This window comes from Ictidomys tridecemlineatus, chromosome 4, assembly GCF_052094955.1.
Source record: "Ictidomys tridecemlineatus isolate mIctTri1 chromosome 4, mIctTri1.hap1, whole genome shotgun sequence".
Classification (NCBI taxonomy): Eukaryota; Metazoa; Chordata; class Mammalia; order Rodentia; family Sciuridae; genus Ictidomys; species Ictidomys tridecemlineatus.
Window position 1 is genome coordinate 173,382,650 of NC_135480.1, and position 22,659 is coordinate 173,405,308.

At 38.1% G+C, this 22,659-nt stretch overlaps 1 protein-coding gene across 2 annotated transcripts in view; it reads left to right on the forward strand.

Moving 5' to 3' along the window:
- The window catches only part of Dnai1 (dynein axonemal intermediate chain 1), a 64,711-nt gene that overhangs the window by 6,951 nt on the left and 35,101 nt on the right, over window positions 1–22,659 (forward strand). For both annotated transcript variants that reach the window (XM_040285943.2, XM_040285940.2), the window contains exons 2-5: window positions 16,208–16,240; window positions 17,658–17,756; window positions 17,953–18,033; window positions 22,305–22,431. In XM_040285943.2, the coding sequence (XP_040141877.1) occupies window positions 16,217–16,240; window positions 17,658–17,756; window positions 17,953–18,033; window positions 22,305–22,431 (331 nt within the window). In that variant the 5' untranslated portion in view covers window positions 16,208–16,216. The remainder of the gene's footprint in view (window positions 1–16,207; window positions 16,241–17,657; window positions 17,757–17,952; window positions 18,034–22,304; window positions 22,432–22,659) is intronic.

Here is a 22,659-nt window from a genome sequence, read left to right on the forward strand (position 1 = left end):
GGAGTCATCAGGAACTTTGGAAGAAACAACTTCAGTGGTAAAGCTAGACCGAATTGAACTAAGATGGCAGTGCAGACCATATGGGTTTTTTTTTTTAAGATGAAAGCAAGACTTGAATTTATTAAATGCTGTGGGAGAAGGGTCTGGGTAGAGAAAGAAGTTGAAGATAAAGGAGAAAGATTAAAAACTGACTAGAACCAATTCTCTGAGGAGGTGGGAATGAATAAATTATGGATAGGAGGAACACTTTGAAACAGAAGAAGAAAAAGAATGGATGCACATGATGATAATTTTGAAGTTTAGTTGCAGGAAGTTGAGAGAGTTTTCTCTTCCCCTAGTAGTATTATGGAATTCCTTCTGGAAGTGATAACTAGAAAACAAATTTTGCCAATGGCTGTTCCATTTTGTTATGATTACAGTCATGCTATTTTCAGAGTTATGGTCTGAGGTTTGTCATGCACAATTATCAGATTACAAAACAGCTGTGAGCATTTGAGACCAGAACTTGGTCTACTCCCCCATGCACAGTGGAGCCTAGCACATTGTTAGTACTTGGTACATGCCAGGTACTCGAATAATAATGGCAGAAGGCTCTTGTGCTTTGCAGCCTGCAGGCTGATGCTAAAGAGTAATGTTGCTTCTCTGGCTCCAGCTGTGAGCAAGCCACATGAAATTGTTTTCTGCCAGTTAGGAATTTGTATGGCATGTTCAGTCTTCCCAGTTACTGAGTACTAACAGACTTGTATGGAAGAAGCAAACAAAGGACACAGCTGTTGATCAAACTTTATTTTCACTGCTTTGAGTGTCACAACACTTTGGAGTCACTGGATTCTAGTTTATATGATGAGTTTATGTCCTCCATTGATCTTACCTCCTAGATTTGAGAATCTGGGGGGAGGGGACCAGCTCAGCCTTGCTTCTTCTTTAACTGTCATTCTAAGACCTGCTTAATAAATACTGGATGAATGATTAATGACTAGTGAATTAGCTGATGAGTGACTAAATGAATGATGGAAAGGTATGTACTGCAATACTCTGAACACTAATTTTTCTTTCTGGGCCTTCAAAGAAGCAGTTCTTGCCTTTTTCATCCTAGTAAAAGCAGATTAATCCTGTTTATTTATTATATAGGGAACCCACCGTGTTGTTAAGATTATTTCCTGCTTTTATTATTTCTACCTCACATCCATTCTCTTGTTTACTTATTTCAATGTGTCAGGTATTCAGCCTCAAATTTTGTTTGGGAATAAATTGGAGGATAGATGAATAAAATAATCCATTGATCTTGGGTTAGACACCTGTACTATGCTTCTGTGCCTTTGTTAATGATTTTGTTCCCTCTATCCAGAATGCCTAAGTCTTTTACTCTTCACATTCTTTCTGGACCTGACAAATTCTAAAGCTCAGATATTCAACTTATGATAGGCTTACATCCAGATAAATCCATCATAAATTGAAAATATTATAAGTAAAAATTCATTTAATGCACCTAATCTACCAAGCTTCATAGCTTAGTACCAGTATACTGTAGAGTAACTGTTGTTTACCCTTGGGAAAGCAAGACTGACTGGGAGCTGTGGCTGGCTGCTGCTACCCAGTATTTCAAGAGCATTTCAATACTGCATACCCAATATTTCAATACTACATGTTGATAGTCCAGGAAAAGATTAAAATTCAAAGTATGATTTTTGACTGAATGCATATCACATCCACAATACTATAAAGTTAGAAAATATGTAAGTTGAAACATCAAAAGTCAGGGATCAGCTATATTTCAGATACGCTCTTTAAATTGTAAAGAACAGGGGCTAACTCAAATTACCTCAAATAAAGGATTGTTGGAGAAGTGGGGAGATGTTTATATGGGGGTTTGTATATGGGTGTTGTGAATATGTAGTAGTATAGAACTGGGGGGACAGATGTAGGGACCAATGACATCTATCTCATAGCTGCTTTACTTTTTTTAGCAACTGTTCCATTTCTTATTCTCATTTCCCAACCAGCCCACTTTCCCATGGTCTCTGTTCCCTCATAACTTACTGGTTTTCAGCTCATCATAGACTCTCGTACCTCACAAGCATTTCTATCAGTATCTCTGTCATATTGCCAGTTCTGTCTGTAATCCTGGTTCAGACATTTAGGAAGGGGATCTGAGACCTGAGCTCATCTGTTCATGCTAGGGTGTGGCAACAAAGGATAAGATTCTAAGGCTCTCAAGCAGTCAAAAGCTGTGAGCAGGGCATTTTTCCTTAGAAAGAGGTAACCTCTTTCCTTGACTTCCAGTACAAAATATAATCTGCTTTATTCTAAAGTAACTTCTGTGTTGTTTCTGGTAAATCTCTTTCTCATGAATTGCGCAAGGAGGAACCTCAGATTTCTTCTGGTCCAATGCCTTCATTCAGGATTGATATTTACATTATAAAAAGTTCTGTCCTTCACAAAAGCTTTTAGAGTAGGTTTTTTAAAAATAACATGTTTCTACAATGAATTTTAAAATGTAGCATATTTTATATGTAACTATTACAGATATCGATATACAGGACTTATATTCTGACCATGATAAAGCAATTAATAATGGATTTGCTCTCCCATTGTAAACAACTACACATGTGGACACAATATAAGAGACAACTGGGTTTTAGGCATTGGATGACAGACATAGGACAGTTATTCCTGATGTGAAGAAAACACTAGTCACACATTTATCCTTGCTCTCTGTCTAGGGACAATTTCTTGATCATGGCTCAGGGATACAGAGCCAAAAGAGAGCATGATAATATCATTGGGATAACCCAGATATGAGAGGAACAGGCAAAAGCTTTAAAGCAATTATCAAAATATATCTATAGCTGGGATTGATAACATATGCCTATAATCCTAGCTACTTGGGAAGCTGAGGCAAGAGGAACACAAGTTTGAGGCCAGCCTTAGCAACTTTGCAAAGTCCTAAGCAATTTAGTGACACTCTGTCTTTAAAAAAAAAAAAAAAAAAAAAAAGGCTGGGGATGTAGCTCACTGGTAAAGTGCCTTTGGGTTCAATCTCTATTACTCCCCCTCCAATAAATAAATTAATTAAATAAATAAAAACATTTATAGATTCAAAGAAAATATTGTCTTAATGGGTAGATAAAAATATAGAAATGAGGGGCTGGGGTTATGGCTCAGTGGGAGAGCACTCGCCTAGCACATGCAAGGCTCTGGGTTCGATCCTCAGCACCACACTAAAATAAAGAAATTGTGTCCAACTACAACTAAAAAATGCTTTTTAAGAAGTATTTTAAAAAAGAAATGATAGAAGAATCATTATTAGAAATGAAGAATTTATTGGATGGGCCTAACAGCTGAATATGAAAATGGGTCCATGGAATTATTGAATTTGAAGACCAGAGAGAAATCGTTTGTTTTGTTTTGTTTTGCTTATGATACTGGATATTGAATACAGGAACACTGTACCACTGAGCCACATCCCCAGTCCTTTTTATTTTTTATTTCAAGACAGTATCTCCCTAAATTACCCAGGCTGGCCTCCAACTTGAGATCTTCTTTTCTCAGTCTCCTGAGTCTCTGGGATTACAGATGTGTACCACTGTGCTTAGCAAGAAACAAGATCTTTTAAAAAGGAAAGTTAGTGACCTGTGGGAAAATATTATATATGTATTCAGAAGATGTATGTAGTTGGAATACCAGAAGGAAAAAGAGAAGAGAAGGAGGAAAAAATATTTGAAGAAACAGTGATCAAAAAAATTTCAAATTTTGAGGAAAATGTATAGGATTTTCAGAAGCTCCGTGAGCAACAAGCAGGATAATTATGAATAAAACCATGTCTAGGTTTCTTTTTTTTTTTTTTAAGAGACAGTGAGAGAGACAGACAGAGAATTTTTTTTAATATTTATTTTTTAGTTTTCGGTGGACACAATATCTTTCTATGTGGTGCTGAGGATCGAACCTGGGCCGCACACATGCCAGGCGAGCGCGCTACCGCTTGAGCCACATCCCCAGCCCATGTCTAGGTTTCTTACAAACTATTACAAAACAAGATAAAACTAAAAGTTTGGAAGTAGCCAGAGAAAAATGACACATTCCATACAGGAACCAATGATACAAATTATGGCTGACTTATAAACAATGGACGCCAGAAGACAATGAAATTATATATATTTAAAGCACCAAAAGAAGTTGTTGTCAACCCAGAATGCTATGGGACAACAGAATAATGAAATAAATACATTTTCAGATATACCAAAGCGAGGAGAATTTGTCATCACCATAAATTTGGGGTAAAGAAAAAGACTAGCTTTTGTCTTCTATTTTTCTTAAAAAGATATATGACTGTTCAATGCAAAAACAATACCATTGCTAGATGTATGTAGAAATAAATATGTAACAACAATAGGGCAAAGGATGAAATAGTGGTGGTAAATGGAATTATGATGTAAACTTATTATATTGCGAAGGGTAAAGTGGTATAATATTTGTTCTTGGTAAACAGTAGTAAATTTAAGATACATATTATAAATCTTAGAATAATCATACACATATGTGCACAGACACACATACACAAAAACAAACAAACAAAAAAAACACAGCTAAAAAGCCAATACAGAAAATAAAATGGTATACTAAAAAATTTCAGTTAATACAAAATTATGCAGAAGATGAACAGGATCAGATGGTGGGGGGTGGGGGGAAGAGCAACAAGGTAACTATGACCATACCTATACTTTCAACCAAGAGACTGTGCTTGGGCCATATGATCCCTTTATCAGCTTAAGAATAAAATAGTAAAATCCAACCACGTGTTGTCTACAAAAGATATAGTTTAAATGTAAAGACATAGAAAGAAATATGAACTAACAGAAAAAATACACCATGCAAAGGGCAAGTGTTAAGTGATTATCATTATCAGACCAAGTAGTATTCCCAGAAATAAACAGGAACATTTTATAATGATAAAAGGTCAACTTAAGAGAAAAGGAAACATCACAAAGTATATACACTTATGAATAGGATGTCAAGATATATAGGTTAAATTGGACACCTGTAATCCCAGTGGCTCGGGAGACTGAGGCAGGAGGATCAAGAGTTCAAAGCCAGATTCACTAAAAGTGAGGAGCTAAGCAACTCAGTGAGACCCTGTCTCTAAATAAAATATAAAATAGGGCTGGGATGTGGCTCAGTGGTCTAGTGCACCTGAGTTCAATCCTTAGTACACCCCCGCCCAAAAGATATATAGGTTAAAAACTGCCAGGAGAAATAGAAATATCCATAATGATAGATATTTTAACACACCTCTCTCAGTAATTGAGAGATACAGAAAATCTGAACAACACTATCAATCAATTGACCTAATTAACATTTATGGACCATTACACTTAAGAATTGGATAATGAGAGGCTGGGGCTGTAGCTCAGTGGTAGAGTGCCTGCCTCATATGTGTGAAGCACTGGGTTCGATCCTCAGCACCACATAAAAATAAATAATAAAGATATTGTGTCTATCTACAACTAAATTTTTTTTAAATGAATTGAATAATGAAAATTATACCCAAGAACTGCAGAACATTCACAAAAATCAACCATATCTTGGGTTATAAAATAAGTATCAATGTATTTCAAAAGATTCGGCTCTTACAGATTTAATTCAATCCATATTCAACATCCACCCTTAAAAAAACCGAATTTCAACATACTAGAAATAGCTTGAACAAAATTGACTTAAACAATCTCTTAAAAATCTCTAAGTATTTAGAAATTGAAGAACATACTTCTAAATTACCTATGAATCAAATCACAAGAGAAATTAGAGAATATTTTAATTGAATGGTAATGAAAATCTATAAAAAAAATTGTGGGAATGCTGCTAAAGTGGTGCTTAATAGAGATGCTATCTTAGAAAAGAAGAAAAGTTTAAGATCAATGTTTAAAGTTTCCACCTTAGCATAGAAAAGATAAGAAAATTAAACCTAAAGTGTAGAAGCAAGATTTATTCATTGATTCCACTTATTTCATTAATTCATTCAATTTATTTTATTGTTTTTGAGAAAAATAATGGAGAAAATTAACAAAGCCAGAGGCTATTTCTTGGAAAAGAATAATGAAATTGATAAAACTTAGCAAGGCTAGGTTACATAAAAAAAGAAAATGTAAGAGCCCATATCAGGAATGAACAATGACATATCACTACAGATCCTACAGGCATTAAAAAGGATAATAGAGGGATACTATCAACAATCTTAAGTCATTAAATTCCTCCTCTTATGTAGAATGGATGATTTTCTTTCTTTCTTTTTTTTCTTTCTTTTCCCTCTGCTACCCTCTTCTGCCATGATCTTCAGCCTCACCTCAAGCCCCGAGGAATGGAAACAGCCTTCTATGGACTAAGACCTCTGAAACTGTGAACCCTCAAATAAGCTTTTCCTTCTATACAATTGTTATGGTGATCCTTTAGTCACAGCAGCAAAAAAGCTGACTAAAACATCTCATTATACCAATTCATTGATATCTATTCATTGATATCAATTAATTGATAGAGAATCATTGTTAGTAATATGTCAATACAGATTCATTGGTATCAATTCATCAATTTAGATTCTTTCTAATCTTTTTTTATGATCATTTTTTTAATTTTATTTTTTTTATTGGTTGTTCACAACATTACAAAGCTCTTGACATATCATATTTCATACATTAGATTGAAGTGGGTTATGAACTCCCAATTTTTACCCCAAATGCAGATTGCAGAATCACATCGGTTACACATCCACATTTTTACATAATGCCCTATTAGTAACTGTTGTATTCTGCTACCTTCCCTATCCCCTACTATCCCCCCTCCCCTCCCCTCCCATCTTCTCTCTCTATCCCATCTACTGTAATTCATTTCTCTCCTTGTTTATTTTCCCATTTCCCTCACAACCTCTTATATGTTATTTTGTATAGCAATGAGGGTCTCCCTCCATTTCCATGCAATTTCCCTTTTCTCTCCCTTTCCCTCCCATCTCATGTCTCTGTTTAAAGTTAATCTTTTTTTTTTCCTGCTCTTAATAGAGGGATACTATCAACAATCTTAAGTCATTAAATTCCTCCTCTTATGTAGAATGGATGATTTTCTTGAAAAACAATTTACCTTAACCAATAGAAGAAATGGAAAATACCTCATACCTATTAAAGAAATTGAATTCATCATTTAAAACTTGCCAACAAAAAAACTCAAGTGGTCGAGTGCCCCTGAGTTCAATCTTCAGTATCCTCACAAGATATATAGGTTAAAAACTGCTAAGAGAAATAGAAACATCCATAATGATAGAGATTTTAACACACCTCTCTCAGTAATTGAGAAATACAGAAAATCTGAACAATACTATCAACCAATTGATCTAATTAACATTTATGGACCATTACACTTAAGAATTGAGTAATGAGAGGCTGGGGCTATAGCTCAGTGGTAGAGTGCCTGCCTCTCATGTGTGAGGCGCTGGGTTTGATCCTCAGCACCACATAAAAATAAATAAAGAAAGAAAGTCCTACAACTAAAAAAAATTGTGTGGGGCACTGGGTTTTATTTTCTGTAAATGCTTCTTAGCTGTGCTTTTCAAATTTTGTATATGTGTGTCTATGCACATATGTCAATAGTTGTTCTAAGATTTACAATATGTATCCTAAATTTACTATTGTCTACCAAGAACAACCTGGACAACACTTTTCAGTTTTTCCTTGTATTTTCTCAGAAAGGGACTCAATTGCCTTGCATGGAAGACTATGACATAATAATAAAATGATGGTGACCATAAAATCTACATTGCCACTGGTACTTGAGGGCTTACTGTGTACTGTGCTCTGTATGCATTGTTTCTACTTTATTCTCTCAGAAATTCTATGAAAAGAGCACTAATATTTTTCTCCATTTTATGGATAAAAAGATGAGGATTAGAGAATACATTGCTCAAGGCCTCATATGTAGTTTGTGGCAGAGCCAGGAATCCAGCTGTGTCTTACTCTTGAGCCCTGTCTTACTCTTGAGCCTCATCTTTCAAATCCTTACACTGCCTTGCCTCCTGCAGCTTTATCTGGGAAGGGTCCAAAGGAGTTGGCTTCCGTCCTCCTGAAATTCCAGGATGGCTTGGGGCTGGGCTTTTATTCCCTTTTCCTGCTTCCTGAACACTGTGCTAATGTTTTATTAGTAGGAAAGAAGAACATCTTTTATCGCACTTAGTTAATTTTTAAATTCTCAGTTAAATTATCGAAGGAATGCATGGTCATATTAAAAATATTAAAACCAAGACAATAAGTATAAGGTGAACAATCTTAGTCCTGTTCCCCCACAATTCCCTACTCATACTGCCTGTACAAGACCATCCTCGACAGGTTCTATATTCTTTTCCAGAAATTTTATATGTATATGCAAATATACATACACATGTGTTCTTAAAGTAAGTAGATGGCAGATGGGTCTCTATTCCTGTAACTTGCTGCTTTTTTTTTTTCTTTTTTTCTTTCACAGTGCTGGGGATTAGACCCAGGGCCTCACTCATGCTAGGCAAGCACTCTACCACTGAACTACCCCATCAACCCTGTAACTTGCTTTTTTATTTAAAATGTGCTTTGGAGAGTTTTACATAATGATAGATGAAGGTTTTGCCGCAGTCTGGCTGGGCACAATTCAGGAGCCACTTGTCAAAAGAAACTAACTTTATTTTTAGAACTACAAAGGCCAAACAAAACAGCTCCTCAGAAAAAAACCCTCAGAGCCCAACTGCCACCACGGGCTTCCATAAGCCTCTCACCCCCACAAGCCTCTCACCCCCACACCAGCCTCTCCACCTCCCACAATCCTCCTGCTCTTGAGGCCGATTGGCTGGGTTGTGTGGGCGGAGCCAAAGAAGTCCCCCAATGAGCAGCTCCGTGGAGGAGCCAATCAGCTAGATGTTGCTGGGGCCCCTGTGAGCCAATCATCAGCTGGCAGCTGGAAGTTTGCTGGGGCCCCTTTGGCTGTGGCTCTCAACAGGTTTTACCTCATTCTTTTATTTTTTTTAAATAATATACTGTTTTTAAATTATTTTTAATTGACAAAGTTTTATATTTATTATGTACAACATATTTTTAAATATGTACACATTGTGGAATTGCTAATTGAGCTGATTAACATGCATTACCTCACAGTTTCTCTTTTTTGTTGTGAGAACACTTAAAACTTATTTTTCTGGCCATTTTCAAGATTATAATACATTGTTATTAACTGTAGTCACCCTATTGTACAATAATTATTCTTTTTAAAACATTAATATCCCCTTAAGTTGCTATGATTTTGTTTTATTTATCTAATTTGGCCCCTATTGATTAATATTTAATTTTTTCCATCTTAAACATATTACAAATGATGTTGCACATAAATTTTGTTTTCAAAGTATCCAATCTTGCAGCAAGCAAGATACATAAGATATAAATATAAAATTTCTAAAGGAAATTTTCAAGAAAATAGAGTTGCTGAATTGAGGGATATATGCATTTCAAATTTTGTTACATATTGCCAAATTATCCTACAAAAAGTTTGCATCAGTTTATAGTTTTAGTACAGTGTATGAGGAGGCCTTTTACCTTGTAATATGACTGTTTCAAAACTTTGAGATCTCTTTCAACTATGGAAAGAGGTGCTTTGTGTGTGCTTTAAACATTGCACTAGGCTTTGGAACTTGAAATGCATACAATGTAGCTAGAGGAAGATTTGTTGGTGAATTACCATTCCTTTGGGACCAAGAGCTTCTACTCTTAGAAACTGAAACTGCAAGCTAGTGAGGCATTTAGTTTCAATTTAGCTTAATGGAAACCTGTTAGTGAGTTTTAAAATAAGGACCAAGACAACTGAAATGGCAGATAAAGTCTCCTGGGCCTCAAGAAGGAGGACACAGTGTCTATGGGTTTGCATGCTTCGAAGAGTCCCTCTTTCCAGGAACAATCCTGTTTCAGCATTGAATTATTTGGTGGAGATGTGAGCTTCTGAAGACTTTAGTCATTCCTAGGGTGGGTGCTTCTTAGTAGGCAAAGGGCCACACGGATCCTGTGTAGCTGAGGGCAGAGCAGGATCTATAAATGGGAATGTAATGATGCCAGCCATCATTTATTTGGCATGAATTCTGGCGAGGCACTATAGTATGCACTTCATGTGCAACTCATTTAATCCTCATGACAAGCCTGTGATTGTCTGACAGTGAGTTGTTTTGAAGATATTCAGAGAAGATAAGTAACTTGCCTAGCCTAGGATCATACAATTAGCAGGCAGGACAGTGGACACTCAAATCCCAGGTATGGTTGACTTCAAAGTCCATACTTGGGCTTCTTGATTCCATATAATTACATGCTCAGTTTAAAAATATTATATCTTCATGGTTTGGAACAGCTCAAGAATTTTTTTTTTAGGGCTGGAGTTGTAGCTCAGCAGTAGAGTGCTTGCCTAGCATGTGCAAGGCACTGGGTTCAATCCTCAGCACCACATAAAAATAAAATAAAGTATATTTTTATAAAAGGGCTAAGGATAAGAGTCAGTAGTTGAACAGCCCTGGGTTCAATCCCTGGTACCAAAAATAAAAATAAAAAAATATTTTTTTATCTCCTATTTATCTCTAATGTATAGTCAGAGATTAACAGGTCTCTTTTATTGTTCAGTATGAACCAAAAACTCATGAACCAAAACAGTGCTGGTAAATGCCAAGTGAGTGGTAATAATCAACTCTTAGATTGACTAGAAATTTTGTTTTCAAAATGGCATTCCATGGATCATATCATTTGGTGTGAGCAATTTTTAGTAGCCTTGTCTTTAAAATGAAACCAGCCCGGCAAGGTCATGCAAGCCTATAATCCCAGTGACTCAGGAGGCTGAGGCAGGAGGATTTCAAATTCAAAGCCAGCCTCAGCAACATAATGAGGTCCTAGGCAACTTAGTGAGACCCTGTATCAAAATAAAAAGAGCTGGAGATGTGGCTTAATGATTAGGCACCCTTGGGTTCAATGCCCAGCACCAAAGTAAATAAATAAATAAGAGGGGAATATTTTTACCTACTTGGCAGGGAGGCTCTGAAATTGGCATATAATAACTGTCTAGTGTCCAGTAGTGTCTAGTGTCACTAGTGAGTGCAGCTGGGGATGGTGATGATAGTCAACTGGTCTCTGCCTATCCCTTTGCTTTCTTGTTCCTTCTGCAGATTGTGCCTGCTAAATAGACTTTAGACATCTGTTCTTGATGTATAACTGCTATAAATGAGAATGTCTCTTGTTAGATATCAAATTCTCTCTCAGCTCCTATCCACAGCTTTCCAGACTTCTTTGGAATCTACTCTCTGTCCTTGGCTTCCTCAAGTGTCCCAAGATAGGCTGAATGGGGCTGTATTGAGGGTTGAGCCAAGCTAGGAGGGATATTAACCTAGTAATCATCCAAGAGTGTGCTAAGCCAAAGAGGTAGTCTAGGACTGTATCTAAAGAACAGGGTGGTTAGCCGGGCTCAGTGGTATACACCTGTTATATTAGTGACTCAGGAGGCTGAAACAAAAGGATTGTGAGTTCATGGCCAGCCTGGATAATTTAGTGAGACCCTGTCTCAAAATAAAAAAAGGACTGGAGGTATACTTCAGTGGTAAAGCACCACTGGGGTTCAATCCCCAGTTCTGGAGAAAACAAAGCAAAACAAAACAAAGGGCTGGGGTTGTGGCTAGTTGTAGAGTACTTGCCTTGTACACGTGAGGCACTGGGTTTGATCCTCAGCACCACATTAAATCAATCAAACAAACAAACAAACAAAAGTATTGTGTTTATGTTCAACTAAAAAAATTAAAAAACAAAAAATGTGGTTAAAGACCAAAAGAGTATCTTCAAAGGGTAGATGGACTCATGAAGATGTTGACCTGACAGAGGGTGTTAATTGTGACATCATGGCTAATCATGGTAACATTAAAGAAAGGAAGCAAGATGTTTGGCCTGGAGCAGTGAAGATGACTGAGGAAAGAAGTTCTATGAACATGGCAAAAGAGAGATGTTTTATGTGGGCATCCCCTCCTAGGTCAGCCATCTCTTCTTCTCTCACCTGCCCAAGACTCAGAGGCCTATCTCACTACCAGACATATAGGATCAGCCTCCCTGCTTACATGGTTCTTTCCTATATAAACTTAGGGAGAATTGTAAGTGACTCAGTGTGGCTGTGGGAGGAAAAGAGTAGGAAAGAGGTGGATGACATGGTAGGGAGCTTGAACTTTATCTCACAACTAAGATGGAGGCTTTAAATCAGGAAAGTGGCATGATCAGATTCATATTTTACAAAGATCATTTAAAGATAGTGATTAGAAGTTTGGCTTCAGGTCCTGGTCAATTTTAAGTCAGTTGCTTGATCTCTCTATGCCTTGATTTCCTCATCTGTTAAATAAGAAAAATGACAGCTCTGAATCCAGAGGATAGTTGTAAAGATTAAATGAGATAATGCTCATAAATAGCTTAGTAATTGACTGGCTAGTAAGTGCTCCATAGCTCAAAATGATGATAGCGATACACTTATTAAATTGGGAAGAAATTAGAGACAGGAGGTCAAATGTGATTAGGTAAAAGACAGTAAGAGCCTGAATTAAGGGGGATATAAATGAACTGGATAGTTAAGAAATATATTGAAGAAATAGAATTGTTAGACTTTGAAATAAATTGCTAATGAGAGGATAAAGACAGGCATCTTTAATGAGTCCTGTTTCCAACCTGAGTCACTAAGTAGATGGTGTTGCACTTGAATGATAAGGAATACTGGAGGAAGTGGCAGTTTGGGATGAAAAAAAAAAAAACATAGCGAGGTTGGATTTTAAGATGTTGAGTACCCTGTGATCATGAGGTGTTGGGTCTTAAACTATGAAACAGATTTGAGCTCTATCATAAGGTAGAAGATGAAGGTATGGGTGGGGGAAAGAGCACCTTGGGGCAGTATGTAGAATAAGAGGATCCACGAGTCAAGCATATATCTGTGGAGGGAGAGACCAGATGTTCCAAGGAAACATTGGAAAGATTGGTGACATGGAAAGGAAGGAAGAGAGGAAATTTCAAAAAGGAGGGAGGGAGAACTCAACAATGTCAAATCCTGTAAAAGAACTGAGAAGTGACCACTAGTTAGCTGTGTTGTTACCAGTGCCCTTTATAAGAGTAAGTGAACACATCCAAGTGCTAGGTTCTGTGCTAATGCTAAAGTTGAATAAGAAACAGTTCCTGCCTTCAGGGCACTCAACTGAAATCTATGAGAAAAGAAAAATGCTCAGCTGTGAAGGAGTTCAGGCTGGGAAATCAGTTATCCCATTGATCACCAGGATTAACTTGTCTGCTATGGCAGGCTGGTAGATTTTCTCTTTCTTCCTCACTCCTTTATTGATATCTCCCTTGGTCAATGAGAATAGCCTGCTCAAGAGAAGAGGGTTTTCTTTGGTCAATAGTATAAGAATAGTGAGCCTCCCATGCTGGAAGTTTCAAGCCACCTTTCTTATAGACTGTAGTATTATGCTTCTTTTCATAATACTGTGCGCCTTTTGGAGACCCAAACCCAGAGACAAGAGAGCATGTGTTTGAAGATAGACTTGATTCTTAATCTCACTACAGTCAGTTCTTGTGGTGGTGATGAAAGGTGGGAAGGAACCTGCTCAAGTTGAGGAAAGAAAAAGTAGAAGGATATAGGAGGAAGATGGTAAGATGTCAGGAAAAGTTAGATAAAGGATGAACAGAGGCTAGCTAGTTGGGTAAGTTTTTGTTAGGCAGAAGTAGTAGGAGCAGGAGGGGGAAGGGAAAGATGGCATTCCTGGCAGGAGGAATAGCCAGATGAAAACTTGGGAAAATGAAGAGGTGAAAGTTTCAGGCCAGGCTCAGGGACTGAGTAGCCTTCTTGAATTGCACCTCAAAGCCCTAGCACATGACTGGGAGAGCAGGCTGGAATGGGGACTTGAGGCCAGATGATAGAGTTCTGAGGACCTGGGGAGGGAGCTCGGGCTTTCTTCTTCTGTGGTTTGACGGCTTCTGGAAGGAACCATCAAAAGCTTTTTAGGAATTCAGGCTTGTCTGTCTCAGGCTTCTTCTTTCTGGAAGACCAAGGGCCCAAAGTGGCAGCCTGACATTCAATCTCCTTTGCTATGGTTGGGAAGTCAGGGCTGTAGCTGATTTCATTGGCCTGTTTTGCATTTATTATAGTGTGGCTTTTATAGTGTGTTAATTGAAATATTTCCAACTGCCAAAAACAATTACACTCAAATTGCCTTGTCAGTTCTTTTATTGCCAGATAAATGTTTTACAGACAGATTTACAGGGGGCAGTAGTAACTGGATCTCATTTTCTATTTAAGGCTGGGGATTTGGGCTGGAATTGGCCCTCCAGTGCTCTGTTGTGGGCCAGCAAGCTGGTGGACATTGCAACGCTTCCATACCATTACCTTAGGGATCAGAGGCTCTTCAAAGGAAAGAGTTTTCTGGCTCCTGTGGCAAAGCCTCAAGAGAAGGGTTCCCATCACTGGAAACCTTGGAAACCTGGCAGAAATCTGAACTCAGCAACAATTCCAAGCTGAGATATGTTTTCTTTTCCCTTGAAACCCTTTTCCTCCCTTCTACCATCCAAGCCTCTCCCACAGAGCCTATTGTTATACGGCTGTTAAGAGCCCATTGCTCTAACTCCTTCTCTTTACATTTGGAAAACTGAGGCTCAGAGACTTCCCCAAGATCATACAGACAGTCAGTGACAGAGTTAGGAGCAGAGGTCTCTTTCCAAGTGCATTCTGCCACCAACATGTTCCCATTGACTTGTATTCTGGTGCCTTGACCCTTCCTTCAGTGCTCTAAGCCTGCTTCTTCCAAGGCCCCTTCCCTAATATCTCCACCCCACACTAAGTCCCCTCACGCTTGATATATATATATTAAAATGGGGTTTTTGTTTGGTGACTCTGTTACTGTTCTTCTTCTGCCTTTGTACATGCCATTTATGCCTTCTGAAAATGCATCTTGTCCTTTGATACCCAATTAAGAAACACCATTTCTGGAAACCTTTTCTGAGTACCCAAAGCAGGGGAGGTACCTCTGTGCTATCCTACAGCAACCTGTGCACACACATCCCATTGCTGGCACAGAGCTACCTTTCAAAGGAACTTATGCTGAGTGAGTGACTGATGAGCACTGATCACATTCATCTGCCCTCCACAGACCCAGCACAAACTTTCTTTGTCTTTGTCCCACTGCTTAGGTTAGTGCCTGACACAAAAACAGATACTCTCCAAATGTTTAATGAGTTGAATTGAGCATGCTGCTTGTATTAGCTTTTTGTACAAAATACCTGAAGCAGGCTACTTTTGGAGAAAAGAGGTTTATTTTAGCTCATTGTTCTGGAAATTCAAGGGCATGGCTCTTGCAACAGCTCCACTCTGGTGAGAATCTCATGGCAGATGACAGAGCTTGTACAGGAAAAGGATCACATCTTGAACCAGGAAGCAGAGAGGGAGGAAGGGGCTAGACTTGCTCCTTGTATAACCACCCACTCTGAGAACTACCAAGAGGTCAGGGAACTACCTTAATCTCTTTTGTGGTCATTTCTCCAATAACCCAAGGATTCCCCACTGGATTTCACCTCTTAAATGTACCATCACCTCTTCATATCACTGCCCTGGGGACTAGACCGTCAACCCATGAACATTTGGAGTACACTCAAACCATATCCAAACCACAGCACTACTCTTCAGAACTTAAAATTTTAGCATGTTAAAACTAGAGCTGGGCACAGTGGTGCACACATATAATCCCAGAAACTTTGGAGGATGAATCAGGAAGATCACAGGTTCAAGGCCAGACTTAGCAACTTACCAAGACCTTGTCTCACAATAAGAAAATCAAAAAGGGCTGGGGATGTAGCTCAGTGGCAAAGCAACCCTGGATTTAATTCCCAGTATCAAAAAGAAAAAAGAAGAAAAATAAATGCCTGGTGCTAAATTACCTTATTATTCTTCATAGGTAATCCCATTGAGTCTGAAATGGTTGCCTCAGATATGGGATCTCCTTGGCTGGGCTAAGAAATACATGTGGCCACTGAGAGTGGCCCTGGAACTGTTCTTGAGACTTGGGAAAGCTCAATATCCTTGAGATCCTTGGGTAAAAGGACCTGTAATATGTTTATAATATTCTCATGTCAGTTTACTTGTGACTTGCCTTCTGTTTCTGTTCTTTTTTCAGAGCCTGAACATGGGCAGAGGAACCAGGAAGAGAGTAAGTGCTCAGATCACCACAGTATCTTAGCAAGATGCTAATGGCATTTTTTTCCTTATTGAATATTGTCTACATATTTTTAGAAAATTCAAATAAGCTAGAAGATTAAAATTACCCTTAAGCCTACGACCCTGGGATAACCTTTTATTTAATCTGTGGTGTTATATTTTCCCAGAAATTTTTATGCATATATAAAATTACATGTATTTATTTTTGTTTTATTTTATAACCTGTTTTTCACACAAAAAAATATTTAGAGTATCTTCCATTTCTAATATACTTTTATAGCATCATTTGAAATTACCACATAATATTTTATCATGTGTTCCTTAGGGCCATCCCATAATTTGTTCAGCCATGCCTCACTGATGAATATTTAGATGTTTCTTTTTTTTCACTATTATTATCAATTATCTTAACAAATGTTCATATACTTAAACCTTTAGGCATATCCTTTGTTATTTCCTTAATATAAGTTCTACAGGTAGAAATTTGGGTCAAATAACATAGTTATTAGGCTTTGGGAAATATTTCCAAGTTGCTTTTGAGAATGATGGCTAATTTATGGATGCCTGCTTTCTTATAACATTGCCAGTTCTGAATGCTAGTTTTGCTTTGTTGACTTAGTTTTCCAATTTTATAGTGAAGAAATATATTGTTTTATTTAGCATGTCTTTTCTTGTTAGTGAGGGTGAACATCTTGAAAAAATATGTCATGGTCATTTTGGCAAGGTGTTTTTCTATCAGGGAAGGCAAAACTTCTACTCCTTTATTTTTGGCTTAAAGTAACCAAATACCAGAGAATATTGCTTTAAGAATAACCTTAAAGAGGAAAGGAGGAAGGGAAAGAAAGAAGAAGAACTGAGGTTTAAAATTGATCAAACTATGTTATACTTACTTATGTATACATTGAAGTGAACTCCACTATCGTGTATAATTATAATACACTAAAAAAGAAAAGATCAAACTTAAAGGTGGTATATTGGAAGGTCTATTATAAATTAGAATGGAAATAGCTTAAATAACAGGTTGGCATCCTTTCTGGATGTCTAAGCCACTTTTCATAAAGCCCTGCCTCGACATCTGCTCCTGAACACCTCCAAGGCTTTAGGGAGAGCAGGAGAGAGGAGCCATTCCTTCAGGTACTACTACTTGGGCCAAAGGTCCATCACAATGTTCTAGCTAAGCCCTAACCCTCTAGGGTAGAGATGGCTATGATCTTCAAGACAGAGTGAACTCTGAACTGAGAAATTCTTTGGGACTCTTCCATGAGTGGTCGGTTGCACATTTTATATACTATGTTCAATGGGCAAAGCTTGACTTCTGGGAGGATTTATTAGTTAAGGGATTTTCTGCAGCATTATTTGCTTGCCCCCAGATTAGGTGCTCCTAATGCTCATATGAAGGTTTTGTGCAGGATGAAGATTCAGGGACTGAAGTGGGAGAAGGGACAGATGAATGGTCCCAGTCTAAAACCACAGTTAGACCTCCTGACCAGCTGGAGTTAACAGATGCGGTAAGAGAATAGCTTCTTATCCTTGTCTCTTCCACTTCCTCCATCTTCAGAGATATGTTCTTCCACAGTACAGATTAGAAACCCGCACAGAACCTGGGCATGAGATGTCTGCTGGTACCCTGGGCGGCCCTAAGCCTGAGAGGGATCCCCTGGAGGGATCTTCATGTTTGACCCTTTTGGTATTTCTTTCCCTCAGGAGTTAAAAGAGGAGTTTACCCGGATCCTGACAGCCAACAACCCACATGCACCCCAGAATATTGTCAGGTACAGCTTCAAAGTAAGTCATCCCCTCCTGGACACAGCCTCTAGATCTCCTTGGAGTGTAAGTGACTTGTCACATTGCAAAAACCTCTTCTTGGCTCTTTTGGAGATTGCTTTTAAACAGGTTCTTGGCTGAAATCCTGGAATTTTGCATGGAATTTTCCAGAGATTTAAAAAAATTCTTTATGCATCTCCTTTGCAGTCTAACTAACTGCAGTGCCTTAAGTGCCCTGCAGAGTCAACTTTTTTCAAGAATCTTTAAATGAATATTTAGTTAGAAAAATACTTTTCCAATAGATGGGACTATTGGAGCTTTAGAAGCTGAATTTTCTTCTAGCCAGACACCTGGGTAGAATACAGATCCACCTCTGGACAAGAAAAAGCTGATCTTCCTCATCCCCCCTGCAACCCTGTCTCTTAACATCACAACCAAGCAAGCAGGTAACCTATCAGGGCCTTCCTTTATTTCCATGTTGTGGGCAAGTTCTTAGTTGGTAGATATATCTGTGGTGTGTCTTTATGGTAGGCAACACTGTTTTCAGCTAGAGTAAGATCAGCTCCTATGAGTAGAGACCAAAGAGAATTTCAGAGTACATTTTGAACTAAAGTAGAAGTGATGCCTATGTTTTTTAATTTCATTTTGAGATGTATGGGTTCCATGCTTACAGTGTCCAGTGTCAGATTCTATATTAGAACTTTTATATAGGTTATCGTATATTATATGCTTTTTGATACAGGAACTACTATTATCTTTATTTTGTGGAAACCAAAGTTAAATTAGATAAAATGAATTATAAAAATCACACAGTCAGGATTCAAAAAGCAAGATTTGAACCAGTTTGTTTGACTCCAAAACAACATTACGTTGCTTCTTTAAATTTTTTTTAAATGTACAAAGTTTTGAATGTATAATAGAAATTCATAGTACAAATTTCAAAAGAGTCAAAACACACTGAAAATATAATGAAAATTGTATCTTCCTCTGTCTTTTTCCCTGGAGATAACAATAATTTCTTTCACTAGGCATAGTTGCATACACTTCCAATCCCAGCTACTTGGGAGGCTGAGGCAGGAAGATTCCAAGTTTCAGGATAGCCTAGGAAATTTAGTGAGACCCTGTCTCAAAATGAAAAAAATAAAACAAAACCAAAAGATGGTGGAAGATGTATTTCAGTAGTTCAATCCCCAGTACTAGGGGAAAAAACAGAGCAATCGTTTCTTTCTTTATCTTTTAAAACAGTTCTTTTGAGATATGGTTTATATACCATAAGATTCACTTGTTTAAAGTATACACGTCAGCAGCTTTTAGCATATTCACAGATTGTGAAACTTTTGACATGATCATTTTAAAACATGTTTATTTTCCCTGAAAGAAACCCCTCACTTGTTAGCTGTCAATCCCCAGTTCTCCATCACTTCCATCCCTGGACAATAATGAACTATTTTCTGTCTCTATAGATTTGCCTTTTCTGGAAATTTCATATAATAGAATAATACAATATGTGGACTTTTGTGACTAGCTTCTTTCATTAAGCATATTGTTTTTCAATTCATTCATGTTATACCATATGTCAGTACTTCATTTATCTTTATTGCCAAATGATATTCCACTGTATGAATATACTGCTTTTTATTTATCCACTCATAAGTTGATTGATGTTTAGATTTTTACTACTTTTTGACTAATATGAACAATACTGCTATGAACATTTGTGTACAAGTCTTTGTGAAAATTTTCTTGAACACACTGTTTCTTATTCAGGCTGTGTAGTCAATCCCTCCACAAAAAGTTTGCTACAAATCCAGACATGTTTCTTGAAAGGTGCTGTTCATGAGTTTTGCTAATGGCTTCGCTTGGACAATTTGCAAATGTCAAAGGGAAGCTGTCTTACCTTCCCTCATGTTATGCTGGAGTATGGTGCAATCTCTGGGTTCCTGTTCTGACATTAGAGTCCCTCTAGGACTCAGTGAGCTGGCCATGGTAGTCATGCTATAGGTGAGGACTGGCGCTGCCTTGTTGATTTCAATGCATCCATTTTGCCCCTCTTTTGAGGAAGTTCACTTCACCCAACCTTCCAACAGCCTAGTCCTGCCTGGCATCCTCTCACAGAGCTGGTCCCCTTCTCTTTGGTCTTGAGAGATCCCAGAGCTTTAGGTTTCCAAAATTGTTACTTTCCCTTGATGGGCTGGAGAGGGGAGGCAGATGGTTCTGATCCTGGAATGCCTCCCCTCCTTTCACAGAAGCATTGGAGTCTGAATTCCATTTCTAAACTGAAGGGAAAAGTCACAGTCAATGGGAACAGGGTAGAGAGGAAGCCTCAAATGACAACTATGAGGATAATTTATTCCCATTGTGTGTTAGTCAGCTTTGCGTCATTGTGACCAAAATACCTGACAAGAACAACTTAAAAAAGGAAAGTTTATTTGGCTCATGGTTTTGAAAGTCTTAGTACACAGTTAGGCAACTCCATTGCTCTGGCCTGAGATGAGGTAAAACATCATGGCAAAAGGTCATGGTGGAGAAAAGTTTGCTGATGTCAGCTGGGAAACAGAGAGGGAGAGAAAGAAAGGGACTGGGGAGAAAAGAAACCCAGAGTACATCCTCAGTGACCTATTTCCTCCAACTAGGTCCCACTTCCCAGTAGTTCATTCAGCTACCAATAGATTAATCCACTGATGAGATCAGAATCCTCATGATATAATCATTGCCTAAAACCCCACCTCTGAACATTGGGACTTTGGGGGACATTCCCTATCCAAACCATAACACACGGGCACCTTCATCATCATAATAATAGTTACCATTTTTATTGAGCATAATATTATTGAACATTGAACATAATATTATTATTATGTGTCAAGCACTGAGACATAAGTATTGAGCTTTTACTATGTGTCAGACTCTGAGACATAATGATGAAAAATTGTTTTCATTATTTTCAATACTTACAATATCTTGCAAATTAGATATCATTATCTTATTTGTTATATGAAGAAAGTAGGGTTTAGAGTTGTTAAGCCCAAGGTCATACATATAATAAGGAGCAGACTAAGGATTTGAACCCAATTCTGCCTGCATCCAAAGACCAGGCTCTTACTCACTAAGTTAGTGAGACAGGAAGAACTCCATGGTGACTTTCTAAGGCAGAGCCTTCCAACCTATGTGATCAGAACATTCTAGCTCTCTGGGGACAGATAGGTCTGGTACAACTGGAACACATGGGCTGGTTTCCTCTGCTGTGAGTTTATCCCAGTGTGCCATACAAATATAATTATTTTCCATATGACTTGAAAAGGAGACTCTTATCTCTAATTGAATTTTAGTGGTTGCTAGGATGCTGATCGTGAGGGTGAATCTATAGAACTGCACTATAGGCTCTATGCAAACAGGAATAGTGTCTGCTTTTGCTCAGATTTTAACCTTGGGCATCTTACAGATATAACATACTAGGCACATTTTGGCAGCTCAAAAATTATTTCTTGAGGGCTGGGGTTGTGGCTCAGTGATAGAGCACTCACCTTGCAAATGTGAGGTGCTGGGTTTGATCCTCAGCACCATATAAAAATCAATAAAATAAAATAAAGGTATTGTTTCCAACTACAACTAAGAAAAAAATTTTTAAAATTATTTGTTTAAAAGTGAATGAACCAATGAAAATGTTTAAAGCTTGGTATAACTTTGTTGATCCCACCCCTCTCCACCACCAAAAAAATAAAGGAAGAATGAATGAATGCCAAGATTGCCTGGGATTTAGGGCTTTAAGCTTAATCCTGCTTCTCATTTACCATATGCCCTGGACAAATGTCAAACCTAAACCTTCTGCAGATCTTTGTGCTACTCTTGGATGGAACCAGGAGGTTCAGGGATTTTGTTGTCTCTTACCATCTATCCAGCTCTGGCATCCACTAATGTACAGTGGAGAGAGGGCCAGGCTGTGTCATTTGATGATTATCTGACTGCCCAGAGTCTGTTTGAGGCAGGTGAACTGGGATCCCTTGCATGGATATAGGAGATAAGAAAATTGAGCCAGTGACAGGTAAATGTGGAGCTATTTCAGGTTGGAAAGAGAAGGTATTTGAAAATAAGTCTTTGAGGAGAACTTTAAAAAATACTTAATTTTATTTGACTCCTCTTCTTTAAGCTGAAATGCTGTGAAAACCTCAGGCTAACTGAGGGTTTGGTGAGTTACATTTCCTGTATATCTTAAAGAATGAAGGCAAACTACATTCTAACAATAGCCCCACTGGGGACCTTGGTCTGACTCAGCCCCTTCTTCTTCTTCTTAGGAAGGCACATATAAACTTATTGGTTTTGTGAATCAACTGGCAGTTCACTTCAGCCAGGTTGGGAACCTTATCCCCAAAGATTCAGATGAAGGACGACGGCAGAACTATCGTGATGAGATGGCGGCAGGTAGGATTCTAGACCAACCTGAGGCGGCAACCCTACGTCTTATCCCTTTTCTCTGGTTACCATGAGGAATTGATCCCTATGATGGAACATACAGAGGGTCTTCTTAGATGGGGATTCATACATGGCTGACCTGAATAGGCCTGGGAGCTAATCCATGATACTTAGGCCAAGGAGAATTCAAGAAACAGGCAAGGTCTGAAAGGCAAGAGCCACGAAGACCTTTCCTGC